The sequence below is a fragment of the Mustela lutreola genome, chromosome 2 (assembly GCF_030435805.1).
Source record: "Mustela lutreola isolate mMusLut2 chromosome 2, mMusLut2.pri, whole genome shotgun sequence".
NCBI lineage: Eukaryota > Metazoa > Chordata > Mammalia > Carnivora > Mustelidae > Mustela > Mustela lutreola.
In genome coordinates, this window is record NC_081291.1 from 199969776 (window position 1) to 199989187 (window position 19412).

Consider the following 19412-nt stretch of genomic DNA (forward strand, 5'->3'; position numbering starts at 1 on the left):
CAGGATTAGTCAGATACATTTTTGCCTGAAAAAGTGAATTATTTAATGTCCTCTTACCAGATGTTATTCAAAACTGACATTCAATCAGCTACTTTTCAGTTCATAAAAATAAGTGTATTGATCTCTGTGATAGAAATGGCCATTGAAAATAAATTATAATGCACAGGGGCTCAAAGTATTTTTTTTTTAAAGATTTTATTTATTTATCATAGAGAGAGAGGGGGAGAGAGCAAGCACAGGCAGACAGAATGGCAGGCAGAGGCAGAGGGAGAAGCAGGCTCCCTGCTGAGCAAGGAGCCCGATGTGGGACTCAATCCCAGGACGCTGGGATCATGACCTGAGCCCATGGCAGTTGCTTAACCAACTGAGCCACCCAGGCGCCCCTAGAGTATTTTTAATCTGAGCAATTTTGTGAAATTACAAGAAATTACAAGAAATAATCCACTCAATCAGCAATTATTTGTTGAGTCAAAATTGCAGATATTCAGTCATGTAAATTAAAAAAACAATTTTACATGTTTATTAGATTCAGATAATGAGAATGTACTAGGAATTCAAAGATGAAAAAGATAAGTTTCCTGTTTCTGAAAATAAACAAATAACGAAGAAAATATAATACCACATGGCAGGAGAAATAAAAGAAGTGTTTATAATTGTTTAATGGAAAGGAAGATTTCAACTTGGAAGTTCTAGACCGACTTTATGGAAGTGGTGATATGAGGTCTGTGTGCTCAATGTCTATAGCCATGTCTGGTTATAAGAAGATTGTAATGCTTTTTTTTTTTAAATTGAACCATATTTTCACCAATGACCTATTGACAAGTCATATTGTAGGATGGATTTTGCCTAACAATATTATCTAAATGCAGAAATTTCTATTCTGTCCTTTTGTAATGTTCCTTATTTTTAAGATTCATATTACTTCTGTATTTGGAAACTCAAATACAGTTAAGTGATTAATTTGGTATCGTAAGTACATGCTTTGAGGATTTTCATGGGTGGTCTTGCCACCATGACTTCCTTATCTCCTGATAATTCCCTGTGATTTCTGGTCTTTTCCATCAACTATTATTGTTTCCAATGTTATTTTTCTCCCTGAAATCTAAATCTAATATTCACACAAAAAGCTATTTACAACTTACAGCCCTTCCCTCAGGACCATGCTTTAGAATCAGCTCACTCATCATCCTTTTGGTATGGATGGATGGCTGTGTCTCCACAATTTATATGTTGAAACTCTAATTCCAGATGATGGTGTTTGGAGGTAAGGCCTTTGGGAGACAATTAGGTCAAGAGTGAAACCCTCATGATGTGATTAGGGACCTTATGAGAAGATACAGGAGAGAGTGCTGTCTCTCTGTCTCTCTCTGACTGTGGCTCTCTGTTCTCCCTCTGTTGCGTGAGAATACAGTGAGAAAGCCTGTCTCCATGAAGCAGAAGAGCTCTGATCAGAACGTGACCATGCTCGCACCCCAACCACAAACATCCCCTCTCCAGAACTATGAGAACTAGATTATTGTTTAGATGAAGCAGCCTGTGGTACCCTGCCACAGCAACTTAAACACAGACAGCTCCTCAGAAGAAGTAAATCTATCCCTTGATCTTTATTCCAAGTTAGAGTTGTTAGTTAACAACTCTCCAGTTATTTAAAAACTATTCCAGTTAATAAACAAGTTCAGCAAAGTTATAGGGAGCAAGACCAATATACAAAAAAAAAAAAAAAAAAAAAAAACAAACCAAAAAAAAAAACAAACCAAAAAAAAACAACACTGTATTTCTCTACAGCAACAATAAATAATTTGGAAAATGAAATTAAGGCAAAGTAGACCAAAGTTCAGAAAAGCTAATTGCTTCCTCCAAGTCCAATTGGCCAATAGTAAGTGGCAAATCTAGGGTGATAATCCATCTTGTCTGTAATCAGCTCCATGTACTTTTTAATGTTTCATGAATATATAAGATAAAAGAATATATTTTTAAAATACTCACTTTTATAGCTTATTTGATTACCATTTTCATTTAAAAGTATTCATTACCCATGATTTTTTAAAAAGAAAATCTGAAAAAAGCATTTCGAATTTAATACTATTCACATTAAACTACAAATACATACCACTTTCCTTTTGATTTTTGAATTAAATATGAATTATACCTGATTCATTGCCAAAAGTATGGTCAAAATTTGGTCCAGTAAAAGGAGGAAAGGTGTTTCCCTGAATCCTTTCCCACTCATTATCATCATTTAGATCCTGGACCCAGAAACAAAAGCCATCTTCAAAATTACAGTTAATTTTCTCATAATCTGTGAATTAAAAAAAAAAGAAAACACTTCAAATTTAGTCCACAGTGTAACTAATTTAATCAACTGCATTGAAAATAATCTAGTCTTATACAGTCTTACACACTTATTTTAAAATTAAATTAGATTTAATTTAAATTCAATTAATTAACATATAGTATTATTAGTTTCAGAGGTAGAATTTAGTGATTCATCAGTTTCATATAACACTCAGTGCTCATTGATCAAGTGCCTTCCATAATGCCCATCATCCCATTCTCCCCCCCGACTCCCTTCCAGCATCCCTCTGTTTGTTTCCTGTGGTTAAAAGTCTCTTGTGGTTTTTTTTCCCCTCTCCTATTTCATCTTGTTTTATTTTTTCCTCCCTCCCTACACACTTATAATTGTCAGGCACACAATCTTTTTTTTATTCATCATAATTCTGTTTCATTCTATTTAGTTTAAAAAAAAAAAAAACGCAGCTTTTCGTTGACAACTATCTTAAATTAATATGCTTCCTATACCCCAGTAGGGCTTTAGCAGAGACAAGCTTCTTGTTCTTACTACTCTTTTTTAAGTTTTACATCTTACCTCTTTTTGGTTTACCCACATAAGCTTTGTCTCATATTTTTCTCTGCTCTTTTTACTAAATTTAATACTTGGGTCAAAATCAAGTTGATGTGGAATATTCTCAGAATTAATGTATGCATATACATATATATGGAACTTTGTAATTTTTGTCGAATTGTTTATTTGATTCTTTTGAAGAACATGAACTATCTTCTAATTTCCCAATTTCTCCAACTATCAAGTAGAGACAGCTACATATAAGAGACACTCATTAAAGAACTTGCATAATGAACAAATTATGACCTTGTTATAAAATTTCAGGTCCTGTCTGCTACTTTTAAAATTCCATTACAATATTGAAGGATCTGAAGATTCAAAGGCTGAAGAATGAACAATACTTACTATTAAGTTCTGTGCTGTTAAATGCGGTGTATGTTGCATTAAATCCAATATAATCATTTTCATCAGATTCTATAAGAAAAGTGGCAGTAACTTGGTTGGAAAAGATCCTAATTGTGCCAGGATTGGTTTCCCAGAGAGAAGCTACCAAAATAAATAAATAAATAAATAAATAAATAAATAATAAAATAAAGGATGACTATTATATTTACATATCTATGTTTATCCAACTAACAATAGATCCATTCTTCTGTCCAACCATTTATCAATTTATTGTTTTATCAATTGATCTATTCAACAACTCTCCAGTTATTCTATTCTGATTTACCTCAATTCCCATCATTATTTGGAGAAGATCCTCTTGCAATTTATATCATTTTTCTTTATGTAACGATCACCGTCTCTGACACTTTCTGCCAGTTAGAGAACTTTTACATCACTGTACATAAAAATGACCAAAAATGCCTTTGAACTTGTTTGTGTTCACTTACCCCTAATCAAGTAGATAATAATTTTATGGTACTGGATATTTAAACTTTTTTAGAATTTCTCTAGATAATCTTTTTTTTTCTAATTTAATTAAAAGATCTACATATTTTCAATGTGATAAAATAATAACAGTATTTGAGGTATATATTCTGAATTGGAATTTATTAAAAGTAAACATTTTATGTATCTCTTAAAGGAGCTTGCTAAAATATTTAGAAAAAGATGGGAGTGTGAGTCAAGAATTATACTGGCGTTATTATAAAATAAAATAACTTTAGAGTTAAGGAATGATATTGATCTTCATGTATTACATGCTATAATACAATGACACATAAATCTGTTATTTTAAATTTAAATCAACAAATACTGAGTTTTGAATATATCAGGCACTGTGCTAGATGCAGAAGGTAAGATGGTATTGCCTTCTTAAAAAAAGTATTATTTTTAACTTTAAAATGTAATTTTAGTAGCCAAATTCATTTCTCATATTTTTTCAAGTGAAAATTATAATGTTTAATTTTCAAAACTTTAAAATGGATTTATATTTCAAAAAGACCTTAAAATCTAAACAACTACCTATTTGTTATAATTTAAATACACTTTCATAGATTTTTGTCTATTTGAATATTTAGTTTCTTTGATGATTTTTTATGATAGTTATTTATACATTATTCAATCACTATGCCTGGTGATTCTAAGATTTATTCATGAATCACTGATAATCTAAGCACATGAAAATAAGTGAAAATATCATTTAGGCAAACCATGGTATTCAAGGGGTAAAGGAACATGAGGGAAACTTACACCTATCACTTTGGGCAGTTAGCCTCTATGAATTTTGTTTTCATCATCGATAGAAGTAAACAAAATTATATTAGCACCTACATAATATGGTTTTGTGAGCATTTATTGAGTTAACTTAAAATGTTTAGAATACTATTTTGCACATTACAAATCATTAGTGTATGCTAAAACTAATTATTAATATCACATTAGCCCTTGGAGAAATTTATATAACTTGGTTTATTTGTTTATTAATATAAATACTTATGTTGATTATAATTTTAAGGAACTAGATTTATCAACCACAGAAATAAGCAGGTTATCAAATGGCTGGCCCATCTATTTTAGTCAAATGTGACTTATTGGAGTTCATCTGTTTTATGTATATTCACTATTATATTTGTACTAGGGGGTTTTAAAACACAATGAGTAATTGCATTGTGTTTGAAGTTAGAGAGTCTTAAGTCTGATTTCGCCTCCAAACACTAGCTCCAGGGTCTTGTGGTCATTTAACCCCTTTAGGCCCATTTTCCTCTCCTGTAATGCATACTTCACAGGTTTATTGAAAATATTAAATAAGAATATCCATACATAACACACAGTATGGTGACTGTTACATTAATAGCACCTAATTCAAAATACATATCATATGCTTAAATATTTCTCAAACTGATTAATCAAAAACACTTATTAGATAAGATTCACTTTTCATTACCATAAGTACAATTTGAAAGCCAAAATGGCTAAAATAAATGCTGCTGTTATATAAACTTGAAAAACAGGTGCTACCTGTAACCTCATATCAGCTCTATACTTGACACTCCCTCCGAAGGGTGAGGAAAACTACTGATTTGCTGGGCTCCATTCTTATATCCTCTTCTTCATCCTTATCTTATTTCCTCTTGGAATTTCACCCCTACTGCTGTTGGCTATCATGAGTGGGTAGGTCCATGCATTTTGAGACCAAACAGAATAAAGGGGAGTGGAGATATATATATACATATATATATGTATATATATATATATATCTGTATCTGTGTATCTATATATATATTCATTCATTTCCTGCCTTCTTTTCAGCTTCTAAGGGTGTCCACGTACATAATGACAAATGGTTATATAAGAGCAATACCACCTACACCTACCATTTACTGATTTTACATCCTGGGCTAGTCACTGTTTTACCCACTTTATTCAAAATAGTACAGCAAGAGACTGGGAAGTAGAGTGCATGCTGAAAATAGGAAGACATTCTGTGAGTTGCAATGCTAAAGAAAATAAGAGCAATGATTTTCAGGGTTTGTCTGAATTTTGCTTAATAGGGAGTAACAATTAAAGAAAGCATAGTAACCAGAAACATAATTACATTTCTTTGGAAAATTCCACATGATTTTAAAAACCGAAAGTCGAAGAGTATAATAATGGAAACCCATAACCTTTTTATTACTAAGAAGATTGATGACATAGGGCACTAAATTATTAACTTTTATAATGAGAATCAGTTTTGTTTTTTCTTTCAGTAACTTGAAGTTTAAGTCCACATTCAGTTTAAAAATCAAAGAGAAAACACATTACTTCAAGTTTACCATATATTTTCATTTTGATAATGGGTTATATATTTGTTTTAACTTACCTCTTAAAATCTTGCTTGTACTCACACCTTCATAAATATTTAATACATCTGTATAATATGTATTAAAATAATCGAAGCTCAGTTTAATGGAGAGTCCTTGATTTACACTAAATTAAAGCAAAAAATAGATTAGTACACTCAACAGGCTGTTACAACTCTTTATGCATTCTAAAATTTGAATGTATTTTCTAGTTTTGATTAAAAAAAGACATAACATGAAAATGATACTCAATAAATTTTTAAATATATGATACAGAACTGTTAACTATAAGCACAGTGTTGTACAGCAGGTCTCTAGAACTTTTTCAACTTAAATGACTGAAACACTATTCCTACTGAACAGTAACTCCCCATTTCACCCTCTCCTTGTCCCTGGAAACCACCATTCTACTTTCTGTCTCTATGAGTTTGAATACTTTACATGCTTCATGTAAATGGAATCATGCAATATTTATTCTTCTGTGAAAAGCTTATTTCACTTGGCATGATGTCCTCAAATTTCACCCATGTTGTTGCACATGATAGGATTTCCTTCTTTTAATGGCCGAATAATATTCCACTGTATGTATGTACCATATTTTCTGTATCCAGTCATTGAATGGACATTTAGGTTGTTTCCATCTCTTCTCAGTTTTTGTGAATAATGTTGCGATGCAGCTGAGCATAGGAGTGTAAATATCTCTTAGAGATTCTGATTTCAACTCTTGGATAAATATCCAGAAATGAGATTGCTGGATTATGTAGCAGTTCCTTTTAAAAATCTTTGAGGAATCACCATACTGTTTTCCATACCAATACCATTTTACATTCCATCAGTGGCGCACAGGGTTCCATTTTCTCCACATCCTCACCAACATTTATCATTTTCTGTTTTTTTAATAATAGTCATTGTGATTTTAATGTGCATATCCTTGATGATTGTTGATGCTGAGCAACTTTTCAAATGCCTGTTCACCATCTGTATGTCTTGTTTGGAGAAATACCTATTTGAGATTTTTGCCCACTTTTTAATTGAATTATTTGTTCTTTTGCTATGCAGTTGTAAAAGTTACTTATGTATTTTGAATATTAACCCTTTATCAGATATATGGCTTGCAAATATTATATTCCATTTCGTAGGTTGCCTTTTCACTCTACTGATTGTTTCCTTTGCTCTATAGAAGGTTTTTTAATGTGATGTAATGCCTCTTGTCTATTTTTGCTTTAGCTGCATATGCCTTTAATGTCACTGAAGAACAGTGTTAGAAAGATTTCTTTCTATTTTTTTTTTCTGTATGTTTGGTATGATTGTGTGGTGTATGTTTGATGTGGGTATGGTGGATTTTTGGTGTGTGTTAATTGTGTATGTGTTGTTATGTGTGGGGTGAAGGTGGTGCTGTTGCTATGTGTGTGTGTGTGTGTGTGTGTGTGTGTGTGTATGAGAAGGGACTGTTTCCTTAATTTCTTTTTTTGTGTGTGTTCATTATTAGTGTAAGGAAACATAACTGATTTTTTTACATATATTTTGTATTCTGTAACTTTGCTAAATTCTTTTATTAGTGGTCTGTTTATTAGTGTGCATTTTGATAATTTTCTACATATAAGATCTTGTCATCTGTGGGCAGACCATGTATAAAAATTCTGCCTTTGTTAGGATTATTCAGGAATGGGCACTTGAGTGAGCTTTCTGGTGAGACTCAAGGGACTCCAGCATCAAAGCTTATGAAGACAGAGGAAGAAGAAATGAAGCAGCCTTCAGGGGTGATTTCTGTTTTTTTTAATTGAAGTTTTGGTGTCTTTAAGCAGGAATATAGTGAGTTTTTCTTCATGTGATATTTTTAAGCTAAGAAACCAAAGGATACAAGATAATCTCCTTCAAAACTTTTGTTTTCAGTATTCTTTTACTTTTTAAAAATATAACATCAAAGGTAGAAGAGAGAAACTGGTGCATATTATTTTCTATTTCTTTCTTCTGATTCAGAAAAGCTAGCTGAACTGCAATAAAAATGTGGTCATTTATAAATATAAGACTAATTAGAAAAACAATATATGTTTTTTATAATATTAGACATGGTATTCTTATGATTTTTTGAAGGGAATGGATTTTTTCTAAATATAATTTATGCATTTTGCATTTTTGTATCAATAGTTAATCTCTTTAGAGCCTACTTTTTTGATATATTGATATGAGGCTAAGCCCTTTACATTTAGTACTACATTTAATAGTGACTTCGGCCTCTGAATTTAGAGATTGTGAACTCTATGAATACAGAAATTTTGGATCAGAGAGATTTTATGATTTGCCTGAGATCACACATTTTGAATCTGTAGGGCAGATTTGAACTCACAAAGACTGTCTGCAGTTCTCACATTCTTAATATCTGACACTCTGCTAAATGTAATTTTAATATAATTCTAAGGAGGGGATAGCCCCAAATATAGTTTAATTGCATTTTGGCATTTCTCCACTCTTTAAACGGTCTTCAAATCCTGTAGGAAACATCATTGTCTTTAACCCCACTTTGATCACCATTAGGAGAAACAAATTATCAAGGACAATGCATCACTATTGCAGTAATCAGGTTGAGAAGAAAACATATTTAGGTTGTTTATATGATTAATTAAATCATAATCTCATCTTGAAGTACAGTGTTTAGGGTAATATTTGGATTCCTTGGGTTTTCAAAATCATTGTTTAACTAATGGTGGATTTCTTTCTTTTTTCTTTCTTTCTTTCTTCCTTCCTTTCTTTTTTTTTTTTAAGATTTTATTTATTTGAGAGAGAGAGTGTGCATGAGAGAGCATGGGCAAGGGTGGAGTCAGAGGGAAAGGGAAAAGCAGACTCTCTGTTGAGCAGGAAGCCCAGTGGGGCTCAATCCCAGGGATCATGACATAAGTCTAAAGTAGCCGCTTAACCAACTGAGCCACCCAGGTGCCCCAATGGTGGATTTCTTTTTCTTTTCTTCTTCTTTTTTTTTTTTTTTTTATTATGTTATGTTGGTCACTATATGGTACATGATTGTTTTTGATGTAATGTTCCATGACTCATTGTTTATATATAACACCCAGTGCTCCATGCAATATGCGCCCTCTTTAATACCCATCACTGGGCTAACCAACTCCCACCCTTCTCGCCTCTAAAACTAATGATGGATTTCTTAAAAATTGTTTTAAAAATTAAGTAACAGAGAAGAAAGAAAAAAGAATCAAACCATACAAATCCTTAATTAACATAGTGTGATTATTACATAAATGGTATATTATTATGGCAAAAGTTCTGCTTATAAACTTTCATATAAATTTGACTGAGCTTTATTAAGCAGTGGATTTAACAATTAAATTATTTTTATTTGGTTTAATAAAATTCCAAAGATTGCATGAAGAAGTAATTAAGGATTCATGTTCTTTCCATTTTCAAAGGAAGTAACTTAAGATTTTTCTATAGCTTTCTGTTGATATTTTAAATAAGAAATAGAATATTTCTCATTTTACTTATGAACATTGTTAATAGCCATATAAATGTTTCTTTTAAAATTTGATGGGATTATACTGGAAACACTATTTTTCAAATTGGTTATTTATTCACTTGACAAGTGAGCAGCCATTTTTAACACAAAATCTTGTATTTGGCACACAAGGAACCTGTTATCTGGAGCATGAAAACATAACTTACATGTGGTTGAGCTCCAAAATAGAAATTATTTAAAGAGAATAGGATGTTCTTCTTTCCCTGAATAATGTCAAGTAAATGTGTTTAGGACAATCTTCCCTTCATATGCATCTCGTGTCTGGGATATATCTACACAAGTAAACAATACTGTGCATCTTTTTGGGGCCATTTCTATGATTTGGTTGGAAAGAACTTGTTTGATACTGACTTGTAACCTTTCATCAGCTATTATGTTTTCTAGTGAGTCATCTGGTTTTCTAGTGAGTCATCACAATGATTAAAACTATTAAACAGTAGGGATATGGATCATGAGAGACTGTGGACTCTGAGAAACAAACTGAGGGTTTTGGAGGGGAGTGGGTTGGGGACTGAGTGAACCTGGTGGTGGGTATTAAGGAGGACACGTATTGCATGGAGCACTGGGTGTGATGCATAAATAATGAATCTTGGAACACTGAAAACATAAAGTTAAAAAAAAAAAACAAACTATTATATAGTAGGTTGGATTGGGAAACCATAATCCCATCCACCTGTTAAGAGAGATGAACTAACAGAATGAATGTCATTTATCAAAGTATATCCCATAGAACATTTATTCTGCATGCTCTGTGGAGGAAAATGATTAGTGGCTTAAGATTATGTTTTTTCTTTTTTTGAGATATTTACTGCTTGTTAACTATTCGAAACTGTGAGAAGTCCTGGACTTAAAAAAAAAAAAAAAGTTGTAATGAGTTTATTCAGTGTTACTTTTATTTATTTGGGTACAAATTATTTTCCTTTGGAATACTGGGAAAGAAAATCAGATACTAGTCCTGTGTGAAAAATGCTTAGATAAATATTGAGGTGGATCAGCCTTCAGCCTGATTATTTGGATCATCACAATGATTGAATTAGTGGGCTGAAGTGGCTTGGAGGGCAAATATATAGTCACTGATCCCAGTGTTTTTCAAGATCTAACGAACAGGATGTGTATAGAAGGTGTCTCCAGCTCTTAATCTGCCATGACTAACTCACATCAGAGAAGATTTTCAAGCAGATGCTGGCATAATGAGAAAGGAACTCTTCAGAGGCCAGGATGCTTGTGATGGGAAATATTATGTATTGCAATATACAGATATACATGTGTGCTCTTCGCCTTGGCAGTCCTTGATCTGTGCCAATCATGGGGGACGGGAACTTACTGCAGAGTCCAGTGATGGCCCTATTTATTAGACAGTATGATCCATAGCACAGAACACCTTTTTGAAGGTGATGAATGAGTGAGAAACTACTTGGACAAGTTATCAGTTGGGAAGACTTTGCTTCATAGCTAGTGAAAATGACTGTTCAAAAATAAATAGAGTACGGAAGGTGGTAGGACCTACTGTATCAGAGAAAGACTTAATGGCTTAACAGGGAATAGATGATGATCTATTACCGTATAATCCACTGGCAAACAACACTTGATTTAGAAGGCTTCGGGTAATGAGCAGCCTGGAAGGACCCAGAAGATCCAGTCAACAAAAACCTTCCATCACAAGCTGTGGCTGTGGAAACAAGTGGGAATTCATGTCAGACAAAAAAATAGTCCTGGAAAGTTTTCTCATATGAAATGGGATTCAGATCATCTAGTGAATACCTCCTAGAACATCGATGACTGAAATCTGTATGCGGCCATTTTACAAAACTGAAATGATCAAGTGGGAGTAGATGAGATCTCATGTTTAAAATCTATTGCCCATTTTCACATACGTGTATATAACTCACCATAGATTCTTTTAGAAAAGTATTCTATTTCTAAGTACTCATACTTAAGCTTCATTTTCAGTACTTCTTTTTTTCATATTTTTAAGGAAATAAATATATTTAAATTATAAACTTCTAATTTAGACAAATAGCAACTAACTGTTTTGGTCTTATTTTCCCTATTAAATTGGAGCTAGGGTGAATTTCAAGTATGTGCATTACATACTGTGTTCTCCTGAAAATGGGCAGAATATGGCCAGGCAAATGATATGTGTGCTTCTGGTGGCCTGTGGTGAACTCTATCCATCCACTCTATTCCACCTTCTTTTATTTACTTGACAGAGAGAGATCACAAGTAGGCAGAGAGGCAGGCAGAGAGAGAGAGGAGGAAGCAGGCTCCCTGCTAAGCAGAGAGCCCGATGCGGGACTTGATCCCAGAACCCTGAGATCATGACCTGAGCCAAAGGCAGCGGCTTAACCCACTGAGCCACCCAGGCACCCGTCCACCTTCTTTTAAACCTCTTGCTTCTTTTGTATGAATTCGCTAGCTCCGTATTTTCACATATTCCTGAATATGTCTCTTGCTTTTTATGATTTCTCATTTTCCTCTTTTATTTTTTATTTTTTTAAAGACTTTATTTATTTATTTGACAGACAGAGATCATAGTAGGCAGAGGGGCAGGCAGAGAGAGAGAGGGAAGCAGGCTCCCCGCTGAACAGAGAGCCCGATGTGGGGCTCGATCCCAGGACCCTGAGCCGAAGGCAGAGGATTAACCCACTGAGCCACCCAGGCGACCCCCCTCATTTTCCTCTTTTAATTCTTATAGCAAATTTACTTCATATACTTCTCTTTGATGTCATGTATTATCAGTTGTCTTTAACTTATATCAGAGTCATTTCCAACTAGTTTAGAATCGTACTGAGGGCATGAACCAGGAGCCATGCCTCACTACTTTTTGTGTCCCCTTTACAGTTATTATGTATACTATGTGTTTAAAAAAATAATAAAACACATTTTATTTTCACAAACGTTAATTTTTCTTAGGTCATTTTCTATACAGTTACTTGATTCTGTTGACACCATATTCTAAAATAACTACTCCTAGAGTGTGTCCTTTTTCCTCTTGGCAGGTTGGTAATTCCTCATAGGCCAGAAGCATTGATGGAGGGTAGGGAGATTAAAGAAATTTATAAAAATTAAACTGGTGCTCTTGGAATCTGAGAGCTAGAATAAATTAATCCAAAATGGATGGATGGAAAATCCCATGTAACAGTATACAATATTTCTATCAAGTTATAAAATGCAAGCTATTATATGACATCAAATGTTTTATATGGACAAAAGAAAAAACTGAAAAGTGAACAGTTTTTGGTTGGCTTTTTTTTGCTAGTTCCGGTATTTTTAAAAAAGCATAAGTATTCACTTTGTGATTATAAGACTGTAAGATTATAAATTGTAAGATATAAAGTCCATTTAAAAAATAATGGCCTAAAGTGTGTAAACCTGGTGATTCACAGACCTGGGGATAAAAATATATGTTTATAAAAAATATATGTTTATAAAAAATAAAAAATTAAATAAATAAATAAATAAATAAATAAAATTTAAAAAAAAAAAATAATGGCCTAAGAATTCATTTCATTGGATTATGACTCGGTAGCCTGACTCCCAACAAAAGACAAAAAGCAAAACAACAAATAAACAACAACAAAAACTGAGAACAGAAAAGATACTCTAAGATAAAAGGATTAAGCACTGAAAAATCCATGACAAATTTGGTTGAGGCGGCAGAGAATATCCAAGCTTGTTGAGAGAACTGAATCTCCTTATGTGTAATACTTCCCTGAGCTGAAGAGGACAGTTAAGAAGAATTGGTACAATTCTAAGATAAACAGTAAAACATGTGATTTTTAATGCAAATTAATTTAATTAAGTTTTTTCTAGTTGTTAAGTTATTTAAGTAATTTTCTAGTTGTAAAAGGAAATCTTTTCAAAGTCAATTCGCTGCCCACCGCAGACCATGCTGAGAAGATGGGACAGTCAGTCCTTCTCCGTCAATGACTGTGGCGTCTGCTTATATTTTAGGTGATATGTGAAGACTTTTAATCTGTTTGCCAGAAAAAAAAAATATATATGGACTTCAAGATTACAGGCAGTTCAAGAAAGTCCACTGCTTTTGTAAATAGTTTGTATATAATAAAATAGAGCAATCAATCCACCAGGTATATTTGAATATAACTGCTAGCACTGATGGGGTATTTACTGTGCGCCAGCTCCTGTTCTGAAGTTATTACAGATGTATATTAGTGTAATGTTCACAACCATCTGATCAAGTTACAGGTGGCAAAAGTGAGGCACAGAGGGGTTAGGTAACCAGCAAACATTCTCCCAGCTTGTTAGTGATAATTCAAAACCAGGCAGTCTTATTGGGGAGCATAGAAGGCTATCCTGCCTTATACCTCGATATACAGAGCTATCATGATGTTATCATCTCCTCTTTGAACTGAAAAGGGAGGGAGGGAGGAGGGTATGTGTGGGCAGAATTGTAAATTAAAGAAGGAACAGGAAATTTTAAAGAATTCCATCATTTTCATTGTACTTGCAATAACATTCTACATCACGTAGGAGGAAGCAAAAAAAGAGTGAAAGGGCACAAAACAGGACTGGTTTAAGAATTTATAAAACCAATTTGCAAATCTGATAACATTTCAGTGATTCCTCCCTTCTTCACACCCATTCACTGCATCTTTGGGGGGAATTATCAACAGGTCTGTGTCATACAACAAGATTCATAGTTTTCCAAAAACGTGAGTTGTGTCCCCAGCGGCAGGATTGTTGTAGGCTTGCTATACCCTTTTTCAGACCCTTTGGGGGCACATCACTAGACTGCACTTTTAAACATGGAGCCATGTGTGGTGCCTGGGTGGCTCAGTTCGTTAAGCAACTGCTTTCAGCTCAGGTCATGATCTTAGAGTCCCAGGATCAAGTCTCCCATCAGTCCCTGCTCAGCAGGGAGTTGGCTTCTCCCCTGACCTCTCTTCTCTCATGCTCTCTCATTTTCTCTCTCTCTCTCTCTCTCTCTCTCAAATAAATAAATAAAATCTTAGGGGAAAAAAATGGAGCCATGCGACTGATCCTGGCCATTAAACTATTGTGGAGCTAATAGTATTTATTTCCAAATTTGATTTCTAAAAAGGCCTTCTAGGACATTCTTCCTTTGTCTGTCAGTGGGTTGCAAAGGATCCAGGGCATCCCAGATACCTGCACAGAGTACAGCCCCTTGCCCTCTAACTTGGACCATGACATGATAAGCAAACTGTTTTTGTCTTAAATTGCTAAGATTGTTTATCATAGTATTTAGCCTATCCTAAAAAATATGATCAATTTTTCCAGTTGTCTATGAAGTTGCTGAGTTTTGGTGGGAATGGATAATCTACATTTCAAGTTCTGGGGAATTCTTGTATGTGAGGATAAAAGTATTCTTAAGAAGAATATTCCTGGGGCGTCTGGGTGGCTCAGTCATTAAGCATCTGTGTTTGACTGGGGTCATGGTCCCAGGGTCCTGGGATCAAGCTCCCCATTGGGGTTCCTGCTCAGCAGAGAGCCTGCTTTTCTCTCTTGCTCCCCTCCCCCCTTTGTGTTCCTTCTCTAGCTGTCTGTCAAATAAATAAATAAAATCTTAAAAAGAAGAAGAAGAAGAATATTCCTGAAGACATTTAAAATAAAATTATAGTAGTATTGAACTACTTATAATAGCAAAGTTCAGAATGCCAAATATTATTATTTCAAGAGATAGGCTTGTTCTAGGGGCTTTCTCGTATATTCTTTCATTTAATTTCAGGATATTTCTGGAGGACTGAATTTTACACAAGACAATGAAGCGGGCTAGGCTTTTAGATAGATCTAACCCAGCCATGGATAAGTAGGATTAGAGACTGTTCAGGATTACAACTTTTTAGACTGCATAGTGCTTTACAGTGCAGCATGAGAAAAAAATCCCGAGTGGGAGATAAACGAGCCTGTCAAATAATATCAGGTATTTACTGAGCTCTCTGAAACGTTGCCTATAACAGGAGGGGATTCCTAAGTCATGTGTCTAAAACCTAATGAGAGCTCCCTCTGCTGGCTAAATATTTAAGCAAGTTGTGTGCTTGCTTAGGTCCTCAAATTCTTCTCCAAGATAGATAGATAAACATGATCTACGACCATCCACCAAGGTCTATCTTGCACATATATAGAGGCATGCAAACAATCTATAGAGACAGTTGACAACTTCCAAATAGGTCTGAAGATTGGTCTAAAGGCTGTGAGTCAGCATCTTTCCTTTTCATAGGTCAGCTAAAAAGTGAACTTTCCTGCTGACACCATTCTAATCAGAAGAGAAAAACAATTTAAAGAAGTCTTGGTTCAGCTATAGTCAGCTATAAGTTGTGTAAAACCTAAATAACTAAAGGCTAAAAAAGGAAGCTATGTGAGGAAGTCAACATTAATGTGACTCTATTAATAACACGAACTAGAATTAGAGCTCACAGCTGGAGAAGAAAGAGAGAGAGCGTGTGTGTGTGCGCACCAGGGTCATTTCATATAGAAAGAATATTCTTAAATTAATTTTCTTGTGAGTGTAGATTAATGGACACAAGCTTTCATGTAGAAATTATGCTACTAAAAGTTCAAGTTGGTGCTGAGGTGAAGTGCACTGGGCTTTTGGGCTCACCATCCCTAATGGTGAGTGATGACTTGAACTACTTACAGGCCTGAATCCTAGCTGGATAAGGACAGATTAATTGATTGATTTGTCCACATTTATTCCACAAAGACTGTACATTTATTTTTCAAGTTAAATGCAATGCTAATTTTAAACTATAAATAATGACGAGAGCCAAGAAAAGTGAAAAATGAGAATCTAGAGACTTAAGAAAGTTAGTGACATGGAAGGTTAGTTGAGACTAAGGTTCAATTAACACAAACCTCCATGATATTGAAAAGTAAATATGCAGTTTGATTGTGTCTTTCAGGCAAATTTAAAGAATTAAATCAGTTCTAATACAGAGGCTCATGCCATGCCTCTAATACTAAAGCATCATCCATACTGACTCAGGAAAAGAATTCATGGCCTTTATAACTTATTTTAGGACAAACTTTGTCACACTTACATGATATTTCTATGGTTATTTTTGGAAATGCACTGCTATGACTTTACCATGAACATTATTAACTCCATGACAGTAAAGACATTTTCTGACTATTCAACTCATCTTACATATTCCTCCCCACTAAAGTTTATCGATCATCCTTAAATAAGCATAAAGCTATGTGCCTAAATTTAGCATTCATTATTCTTTCTGAAATATTTAGCAAAATCACCCTTATTACCTCATGATGGCACACTTGTATCATATTCTCCCTGAAAAGGTTCTGAAAACTGTCTGAAAGCCATAGCAAAAAAGAATTTTGCTTTCTTCTTCTTTGAGTAACTTAGTTATATAAAATAGATTAAAAAATATTCTGTAGCCTGCACTTTCTTCCAATATGCACTGAGTGCACTTCAAAGTATGTAGTTAAACTTTGAAGGTTTGAATTTTATCAAAGAACATTTGAATTGGGATTGCTTAGTAGAAGCCTCTTTAGTCAAGTTGCCTTTTTTCTGATTTGGTCCTGGAAAACAGGCCAACTGCCTTTTAAAGTAAGTACCAAGTCGTTAGGTAACTTTTCAAGCTTTGCTGTTATTGGAGCATTCATCTTCAATTAATAGCAAGCAAGAAGAGCAAAGTGTAGCAAATTGTAACTACAACCTTTATACATTTCAGGAACTATAATTGTGTTCATGGTCTGTTTTGATAATGATCACAAACAGCACCAAAAATTATTCAATTAATGGTGTTTAATTCTTTAAGAATTAATTATAAGCTAGAGTTATTCAAATAGTTCGCCTTGCTTATCAATATATTTTTACAGGTATGTGATAGTCTTTCATATATGTTACCCAGCTATAAAATGAAGTCAAAGAGTGAATATATATAAATCACTTTGAGTCATGCTTGGCAAAGAGTAAGTACTACTTAAGTGTGAAATAATAATAACAACAATAGTTGATAATAATAATAAAATTAACACTTAAACAGATGGCAAAATTTGCAAATCATGAATATTTTATTCCTAAGACAGGAACTTATTTATAACTGATTTCTATTATTCACAGAACTATAACTCCAGCACCTTTTTTTTGTCTATTTGTTATTTCTACCTCAAAAGGCAAACAAAAGGAACAATCAAAATTAAGGGGTGGCAATTACTGAGAGAGGGACCATTGAAATGGCCAAAAAGAGAAGGATTAATATTATGGTACAATAGTGAAAAAACATGAACGAGCATTCAAATTCATAATAGTTCGGAGTAGTTTAATAAAGGATGAAAAACAATGACATTCTCTTCCCTTACTTATGACTGACATTAATCACAGCATTCCTTCCATAGTCATCAAATAGAATTTCACTTAATTAATATTTAATATTGCATAATATAGTTTAAGAAAACATTAATGCAATTATTTATTAGGTTCCATATTAAATTATAATCATGAGTATTGGAATATCTCATTCTCCAGTAGTTTCTGTTATCTCAGAGATGTGTACGTGTGTGTGTGTGTGTGTAGACAGGGAGCAAGGATGAAAAGGCAGTGGTGAGAGAAAATGTGGACGGCCTTACTTACCACAAGTGTTATTGTCTTCATCAGAACCATCTGGACAGTTTAATTCTCCATCACAAAATAAATCAATTGCTACACACTTCAGAGCATCAGCACAAGGACTAGAACCAGGTGGACATACTATGGAGATATTTCCTTTAAAATAAAATAAAAAAAAGATTGATTTTATAAGTTTTTTGCATAGTAAATTTAATTTCCAAACATATGTACAATGTTTCGATATTTATTATGTATTTTTCATCATTTAAATCTTTACTCATAAGCATATATTTTGGTTTCCAATGTAAACGTTTATTTCAGTTAGTCATTTGTAAATGTTTAGAATATTAAATTTTGAAAAGAAGATATGTATTTCTTCATCGATGTTAAATATAAATGTTTAGCTTGTTGGTTTTAACCTTAATAAATGAATACTACTGATTGGACATTTAGCTCCTAATGTTTACACCTCCTAGAACTGTTTATATGTGTTTAGTGGGGGAATTTATTGGAATGATTTTTATATTATCTGGAGTATCTAGTAACCACTTCCTTTACTTATAAACTTATTATTTGAAAATATGGGGGCTGAAGTCAAAGTTTGCATTCTGCAGAGCAAAATTTGTCAGCAAAAGCATTTTATAACAGAATAAAACACTTAAAATTCCCACTGCCTGGCTACATTGAGCAGTGGAGAAACCCAATCGCTATTTCCACTCAATATTTCTTTGCTTCTTGGGTCAGAGATTCTTCGTGGGAAAGATGCAGACATTCCCCTGGAGAATTCTATGCCATACTCTGACCATAATCGGATCAATTTGCTGTTCTCAGTCTGCCTTGTCACCTGCTCTTCTACATGCCTACATATAGAAATGCACCAAGAAACACATTTTACTTCTAGAAATTAACTTGGAGAATTTAACTGTGAGTCTTAAAAATGTCATATTCTGCACTGCACTGCCATCTGCTGGGTTTTAAAAATATATTTGATTCTGAAATTTCTCCTTGTATTCCATGAAATTAATTTGGAAGATAAAAGTGCTTGTGTCAATTAATCTACCAAGGTAATACCTAATTAGGAACCTTTATGGACAGGGTTGATGGGCATATATTCAACTAAATTAGATTTTTATAATTGGCTCTAATTAAAATGGATATAAACCACTGGGAAATTCATGGATCACCTAATGTCTGAAATAGGAC

The 19412-nt window shown here is 33.6% G+C and overlaps 1 protein-coding gene across 1 annotated transcript in view; it reads right to left on the reverse strand.

The window, feature by feature from the left end:
- The window catches only part of TMPRSS15 (transmembrane serine protease 15), a 118146-nt gene that overhangs the window by 76568 nt on the left and 22166 nt on the right, over window positions 1-19412 (reverse strand). Inside the window, exons 6-10 of the mRNA XM_059165275.1 lie at window positions 18234-18365; window positions 11216-11324; window positions 6150-6256; window positions 3248-3388; window positions 2150-2299 (exon numbers count right to left, since the gene is read on the reverse strand). Of these exons, the coding sequence (XP_059021258.1) occupies window positions 2150-2299; window positions 3248-3388; window positions 6150-6256; window positions 11216-11324; window positions 18234-18365 (639 nt within the window). The remainder of the gene's footprint in view (window positions 1-2149; window positions 2300-3247; window positions 3389-6149; window positions 6257-11215; window positions 11325-18233; window positions 18366-19412) is intronic.